An 11,694-nucleotide genomic window follows, 5' to 3' on the forward strand; every position below is an offset into this window, starting at 1 on the left:
TGAACGGGGTATGGTATTATGTGTCAGGCGCACTGGGTTGTGCCAAGAACTGCAACGCTGCTGGGTTTTTCATGCTCAACAGTTTCCCGTGTGTATCAAGAATGGTCCACCACCCAAAGGACATCTAGCCAACAACTGTGGGAAGCATTAGAGTCAACATGAGCCAGAATCCCTGTGGAATGCTTTCGACACCTTGTAGAGTCCATGCCCTGACGAATTGAGACTGTTCTGAGGTCAAAAGGGGCAGGAGCAACTCAATATTAGGATGATGTTCTTAATGTTTTGTACACTCAATGTATAAGATGGTGAAAAATGTACTGTAAGAAAACAAAGATATTTGGTATAGTCCACCATCACTATTAGAAGAGATCCTGGCTAAGAACTCAATTATCAGCTCCACTATTGAAGCCACCATTGTGTTGGCGCCCCCCTACCTGAAGGCTCCAGTGTAGCCGTAGTACAGCTCGTCAGTGTTGGCTTTGCAGATTGCTTCATCTCCTCCCACTACCCTTACACTGGGAACAAAAGGGAGAGCCCGCCTCAGATCCACAGCCTTTACTGAAGTAGTATTTGGCTGAACACAGGAAGAAGGAGACACAGTATGAGATATACTACATTCATAGACATTCACAAATATAGAATGAGACGTATTCTAAACTCACTCACAGATTCATACATGAAGCTCACGTATAAGCACAGCATTTTGATAGATTGTGTGAGAATTCACCATGGCATGACACACACACACACAGCTGCCCACTCACTGAAGTCGCAGTCATTAGTCATGTTGTGGAGGAGACCCATTCTGCCAAGGCCGGTGTGGCAGGACCTCTTGCCCTGCAGGTTGTTACAATTCACTCCAGAGTCCTTCCTCAGTACCACCACTGCATTGTAGGATGACGTCTCTGAGGGGACACACAGACACAAAGGGAAGAGGTTTAAGACAGCAGTACTAAAATTGTATATTAATACTTTATACTATGTTACCTTAGCAATACTGTCGCATGGTGGAAGTTTTGTGAGGGAGTAGATTTAAACAAGTGTACTTACCACCAGGGGCGCTGCACAGACCTGTGAGGAGAGAAAGTGAAATGCTGCACGTAAACAGTGTGGAGGCAGAGCAGAGGTGGGGGATAGAAAGGGAGAAGAAAATCTAGGAAATGATTGTTTGTGTGTGTGATACCTGCATCATACTGTTCCACCATGGCAGGGAGCAGACCATGTTTTCCAGCAGTGAATACCTCCCCACCATCCATCGCAGCTGCCTCTTTACACTGTGGGGAGGAGAGCAACAACATATAAATAGACGAAGGAAGGAAGGAAAGAAGGAAACAAACAAAAAAACATATGTGATCGGTCCAGAGGGGTTCCGATCTATGCGGTAGCGGGGGGGTGGAAGAGTTGGCTTTTTAAGTTGCAAAAATCTAAATTATATATTTAACGTTCAAAGAATGGCACTTGGCCAGTTCAAGAAAGGGGAAACAAAATCCTAGCTCGTTACAGAGCACTTCACCTACAAACCAAAGATCCTTTCGATAATCAACAAATTAAATAGTCTCTTTTGTGGCTAAGCTGGGCTTTGGCTCGCAGCTTCGGGAATCACTCACGCACGTTCTTCATATTTTAGTCCGTTCTTGTCTTTGTCTCTCAATGTCCTATTTTGTCCTTTTCTGGTTTCTTTGTTCAATATTTCTCTTTATTTCTTTGTCCATTTGTTCCTCCCATTGTTGTCTCCATTCCCCCCCATGCGTACTAGCCCCCGTCCCTTCACCTGCACCGGTAATAAGGGGTGTGTTCGGGGAATCCTGTGAAGTCGGCGGTGATTCCCTGAGTGCTCCCGCCCCTCTGTCTCCCATTGACCCCCACACCTCTGGATGGCTCACACAAAGAAAATGAGAGTAAGGAAATTATCGAAAGAAAACTATAAAGTACACATCACGCCTGATTTATACACCTCTTTCTCCAGCCCCACCCTCTTTTCTCCCATAGAGCCATGATCTTCTTGATGCATTCCTCTACTGTGGGTGCACTCTGGCATTCAATCATGGCTCCTCTCTCTCCGATGTTGTTGATGCTCCAGGTGTCACACTTGGCCGTCTCGGCATTGCCCACGGCACACCGCTTGATGGCCCTGAAGTTGGCACCTGTGGCCTGCTCTGAGAAGCAACGGTTGGGGAGGTAACAATGAGCTAATGGTCAAGAGAGAGAATGTGTGTGTGTGGCCTCACCTTTCTGCAGGGACTGGATGGTGCTCAAGTACTCAGCTCCCAGGTAGAGGAAGGAGTCAGTGTTCATGGGCAGCTGCACCAGTTTCTGAGTGGAGTCCTTGAACATCAGGTTCTTGGCTGCGTAGCCATCTGAAGAGAACAGGTTGAAGCCCTGTTGGGGAGAAAATGAGTAAGCACTCCATCCATGTCACATGCTGATTTCAAACATTTTTGTATGATTTTGTCAATGTGTTATGATCAATTTCTTGAGCTAGAAAAGCGTGAGAACCTTGATTGGTTGCATTTTTAGCCAGGCTTTTGAATCTCAGTACCAGCACCCCGTGAAATTGATGTGTTTGACTATGCTATCCTGCTGTATCTTTGCCAGTGCCAGGTGTGATGTTTAGGGTTCCAGAGTTTTTCCTGTCAGATCACATGGTCAGGAAAAACACCTGTATTAAAAAATTATCTCAGAGTAGGAGTGCTGGTTTGGGACCAGGTCCCTCATGTCTGTGATCTTATTCATAATGATCTAAAATGCTAAACTGATCGTGGATCAGCAATCCTGCTCTGCTCCTAGTGATGTTGTCTTTGTCTGGGGGACAGGTGACAGTGATGTCCAGGACCTTGACGGCATCCAGGTTGTTGTAGATGCTCTTGACCAGGTCGGGGTCCTTGCATCTGACCCCTGCGCTGGAGGGTACTCTGGCCAGGTGGCACATCTTGTAGCTGTCGATGGTAGCCCTGGTGCTATCCTTGCACAGCAGCTCGTAGTTGACCTTCTCTGCGGCTGTAGGTAGGTAAAAGGAGATTGAAGGTGAGGTGTGAGTGGCTTGAACTTTTTCACTGTAAGCATTGACGAGGTTGTGATGCCAGAAAGAGATTTTGAATCATCAGGGCTATTGCTAGCATTATCGATGACAATCTTGCTAGCGTGAACAGAAAGCCATTCTATAATCATTAGTCAATATCATTGTTAGCATTGTAAAAATGGTTTGTTAGTATTCTCAGCGTTTCCCCTAGGAGATTTTTCAGCAGTGGTGGCAGTTAGTGGGGGGGGGGGGGGTCTTCCTGGGGTCTTCCTGCGGGGGGCGACGGATGCATTAAGGGGAAATACTGATTCTGAACGCTAGCTAACGCTTTGATACTCACCAGGTACTGTCAGGTGCTTGATAAAGGCAAATTCTCCAGCTCCATCCTTCGGGCACCTGGTGTGGGAAGAGCGACACAGTTACATCATCAATGACCACACAAAGGTACCTCATCAGTGACTGATCGGAGGTGAGTAGAGAAAGGCAGAGAGTACTGATAGAATGAGGAAGGACAGAGCAAAACATGGATAGACTGAAAAAGTTAGAGGTTCAAAAACTGACATATATGTGAGATCTAGGGTGTAGTAGGGGATTGTTGGGTTATGGCTGTACATAGTAGGGCTAGGAGGTTCTAGAGTTTTCTATTAGGTTCTATGAGGTTGCTACTCACTGGAAGGCCCTGGCATAGTCGTAGTAGGGTTCCTTGTGAGACGTGGAGCAGTCTCCCTTACCCAGCTACAGGGGTGTAGGCATGGGTGGGCCTGGCTAGGCCCCTGCACTGCTAGGACATGAACCCTTAGTGGTGCCTGGAGCGAAGCTGGCCATGAAGTCAAATCTCACCACTGCAAAACAAATAAACACATGAGAAACTGGCTGACGAAGTACATCAATATGACAAAGCACATCAATTAATGTGCTGCATACAAAAATCTGATTTATCCATATCTGACAGGCCATGAAAACTATAGCAACAGAACACAAACATAATGTATATCAAATCAAATCAAATTTTATTGGTCACATGCGCCGAATACAACAGGTGCAGACATTACAGTGAAATGCTTACTTACAGCCCTTAACCAACAGTGCATTTATTTTAAACAAAAAAGTAAGAATAAAACAACAACAAAAAAGTGTTGAGAAAAAAAGAGCAGAAGTAAAATAAAGTGACAGTAGGGAGGCTATATATACAGTAAAATAAAGTGACAGTAGGGAGGCTATATATACAGGGGGGTACCGTTGCATAGTCAATGTGCGGGGGCACCGGCTAGTTGAGGTAGTTGAGGTAATATGTACATGTGGGTAGAGTTAAAGTGACTATGCATAAATACTTAACAGAGTAGCAGCAGCGTAAAAAGGATGGGGTGGGGGGGCAGTGCAAATAGTCCGGGTAGCCATGATTAGCTGTTCAGGAGTCTTATGGCTTGGGGGTAGAAGCTGTTGAGAAGTCTTTTGGACCTAGACTTGGCACTCCGGCACTCCGGTACCGCTTGCCGTGCGGTAGCAGAGAGAACAGTCTATGACTAGGGTATATAGATAGATACAAAATATAAAGCCCAATATGTATACAAATAATCTGACACACACACACACACACAGAGGAAAAACCACACCATGCAATGACAGAGATACAGTATTAAGTACGTCCAACACACATTCCTCACTCCCAGGGAGTCAACTACAGACCATCAAGCACAATCATCAAGTTTCACTCATTCCCACCCACCTTCCTCCACAAGTTTGTCCTCGATCCCGGCCCAGTTGATCTGGCCCACAGTCACCAGGGTGCCAATGGGAATGTTCCAGCCTGCAGATTTGTCGAGCCCCGTGTGCCAGGACTTCTTGCCCCGGAGATTGTTGAACCCGAAGCCAGTGTCATTCTTGGCCACGGCCACAGCATAATAGCAGATGTCAGAGTCTGATGGACAGGAGAGGAGACATCAATACAACAGTCAGAAACCAGATTTTGCCAGAATACATTTGATCCGATTCAAAGTATAGAACCATCAACTTTCTGTAGGCCTTTCTGTGCAACTGAAGTGCTAAGGGCCATTGTATACCCAGTCTCTTCCATTCTTGAACTTGGTCGTGAGATGCCAACACTCGCAGTAGTCCTCTGCAATGATGGGTTGCAGGTAGTAAGTGTTGAGGCCCGCTGTCACTGTGTAGACGTCTCCTCCATCCCGAGTGATGGCATCGGCCTCACCTGCCTGGCAGAGAAAAAGAGAGAGACGTTGGTAAGAGAGAAAGAACACTAGATGTGCTCCTCGCAAGGTTGTTTACTTTATGCAAGCATCTCAACTGGTGCTGCGCTTAAAATTATTCTTCCTGAGGCTAATTGGAACCTTTTTGTCGAACTCCAAGAAACTATCAGTCAAAATAGTATGCAAACTATGAAATGCATAAATTAAACGCTCTCTTTACATTGTGTGTAACCATGCATGTGCCAGGTGCGTAACCATGAAGCTTTGTTTTATTTTTCGCCTTGATGGTGCAAAGGTAAAACACACAAGAACACGCGCGCTATTGCAAAAGTCAGAAATGGCAAAAGTCAGAAATTAAAATACTGTTTGATAGTAGAGATTTTTACATTGATGGCTTGGATGCGTTAAAGAGAGCCATTTCTCTTTACACATGAAAACTGCAGCGCATTGCAGGGTTGCCAGGTCAAGCTTAAATTTCTAGCCCAATGACCACTCAAAATCTACCCAAAAGGCCTGAAAAAAAATTCACAGCAAAAGAGGTGTTGCCTTATCTATACACTAAACCTTTTTTCCATTACGTTATCGAGCTAATTAAGAAGGAATATCATAGTAACTTGTAACGTCGTTAGAAGCAAAACTCGGGTTTCCTCAAAATAATAATTACTGCAAGCTATGGTATGACATGACGTAATAAAGGAATTTGAATATGTGGCAAGAGAAAAGATAATCGGCCTAATTCTAGTCTGCATGCATTATTTGGTGTTTTCCGTTGTACACAGAGGATATTTTTTGCAGAATTCTGTATGCAGAGTCTCAATTTGGTGTTTGTCCCATTTTGTGAATTCTTGGTTGGTGAGCGGACCCCAAACCTCACAACCATAAAGGGCAATGGGTTCTATAACTGATTCAAGTATTTTTAGACAGATCCTAATTGGTATGTCAAATTTGACGTTCCTTTTGATGGCGTATAAGGCCTTTCTTGCCTTGTCTCTGTGGAAGTTACCTGTGGCGCTGATGTTTAGGCCGAGGTATGTATAGTTTTTTTCTCACCCCACGGCCCTGTAGAAAGAAATGTGTGTGTTTTTTGCCAATTTTAAACGCACACTTGTTGTTTGTGTACATGGATTTTATAATGTCGTATGTTTTTCCCCCAACACCACTTTCCATCAATTTGTATAGCAGACCCTCATGCCAAATTGAGTGAAAAACTTTTTTGAAATCAACAAAGCATGAGAAGACTTTGCCTTTGTTTTTGTTTGTTTGTTTGTTTGTCAATTAGGATGTGCAGGGTTAATACGTGGGCTGTCATACAGTAATTTGGTAAAAAGCCTATTTGACATTTGCTCAGTACATTGTCTTCACTATGGAAATGTTCAAGTCTGCTGTTAATGATAATGCAGAGGATTTTCCCAAGGTTGCTGTTGGCGCATATACCACGGCCCAATTTTTCTCCACTTTTGTGGATTGGTGTTATCAGTCCTTGGATCCAAATATTTGGGAAGATGCCAGAGCTGAGGATGTTAAAGAGTTTAAGTATAGCCAATTGGAATTTATGGTCTGTATATTTGATCATTTCATGTAGGATACCATCAACACCACAGGCCTTTTTGTCCTGTAGTTCATTCAATGTAATTGGAGAATCCAGTGGGTTCTGGTAGTCTTTAATAGCTGATTCTAAGATTTGTAATTGATAATGTATATGTTTTTGCTGTTTGTTCTTTGTTATAGAGCCAAAAAGATTGGAGAAGTGGTTTATCCACACATCTCCATTTTGGATAGATAACACTTTGTGTTGTTGTTTGTTTAGTGTGTTCCAATTTTCACAGAAGTGGTTAGTTAGATTCTATGGATTCTTCAATTACATTGAGCTGATTTCTGACGTGCTGTTCCTTCTTTTTCCATCGTGTATTTCTGTATTGTTTTAGTGATTCACCAAAGTGAAGGCGTAGACTCAGGTTTTCTGTGTCTATGTTTTTGGTTGGATAGGTTTCTCAATTTCTTTCTTAGGTTTTTCCATTCTTCATCAAACCATTTGTCATTGTTTTTCATTTTCTTATGTTGACTGCTTGAATTTTTTAGATAGTGAAGTTGAAAGGTCAAATATACTATTTAGGCTTTCTACTGCCAAGTTTACACCTTCACTATTACTGTGAAAGGTTTTGTCCAGGAAGTTGTCTAAAAGTGATTGAATTTGTTGTTGCCTAATTGTTTTTTGGTAGGTTTCTACACTACTTTCCTTCCATCCATAGCATTTCTTAAAACTGTGCAGTTAATTTGGCTTTGATGCCTCATGATTGAGTATTGCTCTGTTCAGGTAGACTGTGATTTTGCTGTGATCTGATAGGGGTGTTAGTGGGCTGACTGTGAACGCTCTCAGAGACTCTGGGTTGAGGTCAGTGATAAAGTAATCTACAGTACTACTGCCAAGGGATGAGCTGTAGGTGTACCTACCATAGGAGTCTCCTCGAAGCCTACCATTGACTATGTTCAGACCCAGCATGCGACAGAGCTGCAGGAGTTGTGACCCATTTTTGTTGGTTGTTTTGTCATAGTTGTGTCTAGGGGTGCATATTTGGGAGGGAATACTGTCACAGTGAAATATATATATATTTTAAGAGAAATGTCATGGGGGCTGCGGTGCAATTTAGAAATAGCCCAAAAACCCGCAACTCGCGGCCAATACATTTTCACCTTCGACAATGTTTTCAAAGTAGCCCAATTTCCAGGAAAACAGCGAACATGGCAACACTGGCGACTTGGCTGTGAGGCGGTTGCATGTCTTCCACTCTTGGTCCGAATTTACGCACCATTTCACCTTTTCTTCAGATGGGGCAGCATACGCTGTAGCTAAGTACAGAAGAAATGGTTGGCGCTATCCGGAATCCTTAGGACCGCCCTACTCTTACCATTATGTTTCTAAACCCAGAGGCGCAACATCGCGAGACTTCTGGGATCGCTTGCGAAACAGACCAAATCGGGTTTGGGGTTTGAGAAGTCAATGAGACCAGTGAAAAGTTCTTCCTTAGTTGTTAATTTTCTCCAAACCTAAAGGCACAACCTAGATTCGAGACAATATCTTAAGTAGTTGAACATGAAAGTGACACGTTTTCATTTTCATCAAAAACGACTTTATATGGGAGTGCCTTTGATTTCTGAAGTCCTGCACCTGCCTTTGTCAATCTTTTTTGTCCTTTTCTGCCAACGCTTACTTATTAAAATCAACTATTATTTCACAATGGGTCAGTGTTATTATAACCTCCCTTGACTGGAAGTGCCTTTATTTCCTAGATCTTTATCATAGTATGGGAGTGTATTGGGAGGGGTTGGATGAGCAGCAAGTGGTGACATTTTGGAATCTCCAAGTCTGCTGCAGAAAAATACAACAAAAACAAACAACCCCCTCACCAAAACACCTTCTGGCCCTGTATTCATAAAGAGTCTTGGAGTAGGAATGCTGATATAACATCAGTTTAGCCTTTTAGGATTATATGGACAGGGGGGGACCTGATCCTAGATCAGCACCCTTTGGGCCCTGAAATGGGACAGGGCTTTCCATTCTGGCCTCTCAATAATCAAAAGTGGCCAGTGGCTACAGATACTGTATTTCTTTACCCATGCCCTATTTCCTCATTCATGTAGAGGACTGGCCAGTGAAAACAAGGTCTACCATGGAATTAGAGACATCCAGGGCTCTTTAGTCTAATGTAGGTAGCCTAAAAGTTAGAGCCAGCAATCAGAGGTTTGCCAGTTTAAATCCTAGATGCCAAGGGCCATTGTGCAAAACTGCACCATGCGTGCTGCACTACGACTGACCTTGTGCTCCAACCTATCCATGGGTGTGTCTCAGGGGATTGGGATAACAGTGTCCGCAGTGCACTCTGAGAAAGAAACACTCAAACTATAAACATTCTGACAAGGACATGACCATTGATTTGAACCAAGTGGCTGGTCAAATACATAACCACAGCTGGACAAATACCCACACACTCTCTTGCTATCTCTCTGACACACACACACACACAGTATCATGTGAACGTTGACCCTGTGACCTCTGAGTAGTCAGCAGTGTCAGAGTGCAGTGACAGCTCCTGGTACACGGCCAGCAATAAAGACTTATGTTAGTTACTGGGCCAACTTGCACAAGTTCACACCATTAATTGGTGCTCTGGGTCAACATGGAGAACAGCCTTTCCATGTATAGAACTCGAGTTTCACTGAAAGATTTACTGACTCTTTATTCTTATTCTTCATCTACACCAACTTTTGGCTCATGTCCATGTGCACATAATGAAGGGAAATTGCTGCGTCATCCCGCTGTTTAACTATAAGGCAGAGTGGGAGAGGAGGGTCTAAAAGTAGTGGTCCACTAGGCCTCTCTGACTGTACAGAACCAGATATGCTTATCAACAAGGATATCTTATGAGCAGAGTAGGGAGTGCTGTATGTATATTATTATATGGCAAATGTGAGCCATAGTGTGTATTCAGCAAGGCGTACCTGCTGGCACCAGAGGGGCATACTACAGAGCAAGATCAATGAGTTAGCCAGCTAACTTTGATAAGCAACCAGAAATAGACCATGCCCATTTCAAGATTATTTCTCTAAAAAATACAAAGTAATATGAGAATATTTAGGCAAGTTAGCTAGCTAACTCCTTGATCCTGCTTTGTAGTATACCCTTCTGCTCTTCTTGGCAAATAGATATCACTAACATAGACAACATACAGCCACGAGTTTGTGGAAAGCATGTTACATGTGATGCACTTAATTTACCTTTTACCCGAACAGTGTTCATCTATCCATTTCTCTCTCAGAAAAATGTGGGACTGTTCACAGATGAAAGTCCATGGAGAGACACCTTCATGAGAAAAAGATAAGACCAGAAGTCAACTATGGTCACAGTAGCGACAAGCTAGCCTCTTGCTCGAGTGTAGTGCATGGGTTGGCAACACTGAAACCGGAGTTTGCAAACTCTACCTGCACTGAACTTATAACTAAATTGCCCCCTAGGGACTTTTATCCCCCTAAAGGCTAAGGTTAGGATTGTGGGTAGGTTAATCTGATCCTAGAAAATATATCTGATTGTGTTGGTCTGAGCTGCTCCTGTGGTGGGTGTATGACTGAACTGCTCAGCCTCCAGACAGGTCAGTGGTCACCAGTGAAGGCTGCTGGGAGGAGCTATAGGAATACAGGCTTTTTGTTATGGCTGTAATGGACTGAATGGAAGTGAGTCAAACATGTGGCTTCCATATGTCATCATAAATAACTACTCAATATTATTTGTAGATCAGTCAGTCGGTCACAATTAATCCATGATACGTTATGGTTTTGATGCACTCGAACACAGCCATTAACATCCATTGACTGGTTTCTGAGAAAGCACTGGGAGTTGCGTCAAGATGAACGGGGTCGCCATCCCTTTTTACGTGGCATAATTTTATTTATTTAACTAGGCAAGTCAGTTAAGAACAAAATCTTATTTACAATGACAGCCTACCAAAAGGCAAAAGGCCTCCTGCGGTGACAGGGGATTATTTAAAAATATTAAAAATAAATAAATAATTAAAATATAAGACAAAACACACATCACGACAAGAGACACCACAACACTACATAAAGAGAGACCTAAGACAACAACGTAGCATGGCAGCAACACATGACAACACAGCATGGTAGCAACACAACATGACAGCAGCACAACATGGTAGCAGCACAAAACATGGTACAAACATTATTGGGCACAGACAACAGCACAAAGGGCAAGGAGGTAGAGATAACAATACATCACGCGAAGCAGCCACAACTGTCAGTAAGAGTGTCCATGAAATTAGAGATGGAGATAAAACTATCCAGTTTGAGTGTTTTTTGCAGCTTGTTCCAGTCGCTAGCTGCCGCGAACTGAAAAGAGGAGCGACCCATGGATGTGTGTGCTTTGGGGACCTTTAACAGAATGTGAGTGGCAGAACGGGTGTTGTATGTGGAGGATGAGGGCTGCAGTAGGTATCTCAGATAGGGGGGAGTGAGGCCTAAGAGGGTTTTATGAATAATCTTCAACCAGTGGGTCTGGTATACAGAGATGACCAGTTTACAGAAGAGTATCGAGTGCAGTGATGTGTCCTATAAGGAGCATTGGTGGCAAATCTGATGGCCGAATGGTAAAGAACATCTAGCCGCTCGAGAGCACCCTTACCTGCCGATATATAAATTACATCTCCGTAATCTAGCATGGGTAGGATTGTCATCTGAACCAGGGTTAGTTTGGCAGCTGGGGTGAAAGAGGAGCGATTACGATAGAGGAAACCAAGTCTAGATTTAACCTTGCCTGAAGCTTTGATATGTGCTGAGAGAAGGACAGTGTACCATCTGGCCATACTCCCAAGTACTTGTATGAGGTGACTACCTCAAGCTCTAAACCCTCAGAGGTAGTAATCACACCGGTGGGGAGAGGGGCATTCTTCTTGCCAAACCACA

General features: G+C 43.6%; 1 protein-coding gene across 1 annotated transcript; it reads right to left on the reverse strand.

The window, feature by feature from the left end:
- Positions 1-491: 491 nt before the first annotated feature.
- LOC311150476 (serotransferrin-1-like) lies at positions 492-9,057 on the reverse strand (the record flags this gene model as incomplete). Its single annotated transcript, XM_084187975.1, has 13 exons — positions 492-574; positions 765-905; positions 1,051-1,071; positions 1,184-1,274; positions 1,993-2,156; positions 2,229-2,379; positions 2,834-2,997; positions 3,360-3,415; positions 3,690-3,754; positions 3,797-3,861; positions 4,746-4,937; positions 5,121-5,229; positions 9,037-9,057. 13 exons carry the CDS (start codon positions 9,055-9,057, stop codon positions 492-494), a joined length of 1,323 nt encoding a protein of 440 aa, XP_084044101.1.
- Positions 9,058-11,694: the final 2,637 nt, after the last annotated feature.

The sequence above is a fragment of the Coregonus lavaretus genome, assembly GCF_964263955.1.
Source record: "Coregonus lavaretus genome assembly, chromosome: 23".
NCBI lineage: Eukaryota > Metazoa > Chordata > Actinopteri > Salmoniformes > Salmonidae > Coregonus > Coregonus lavaretus.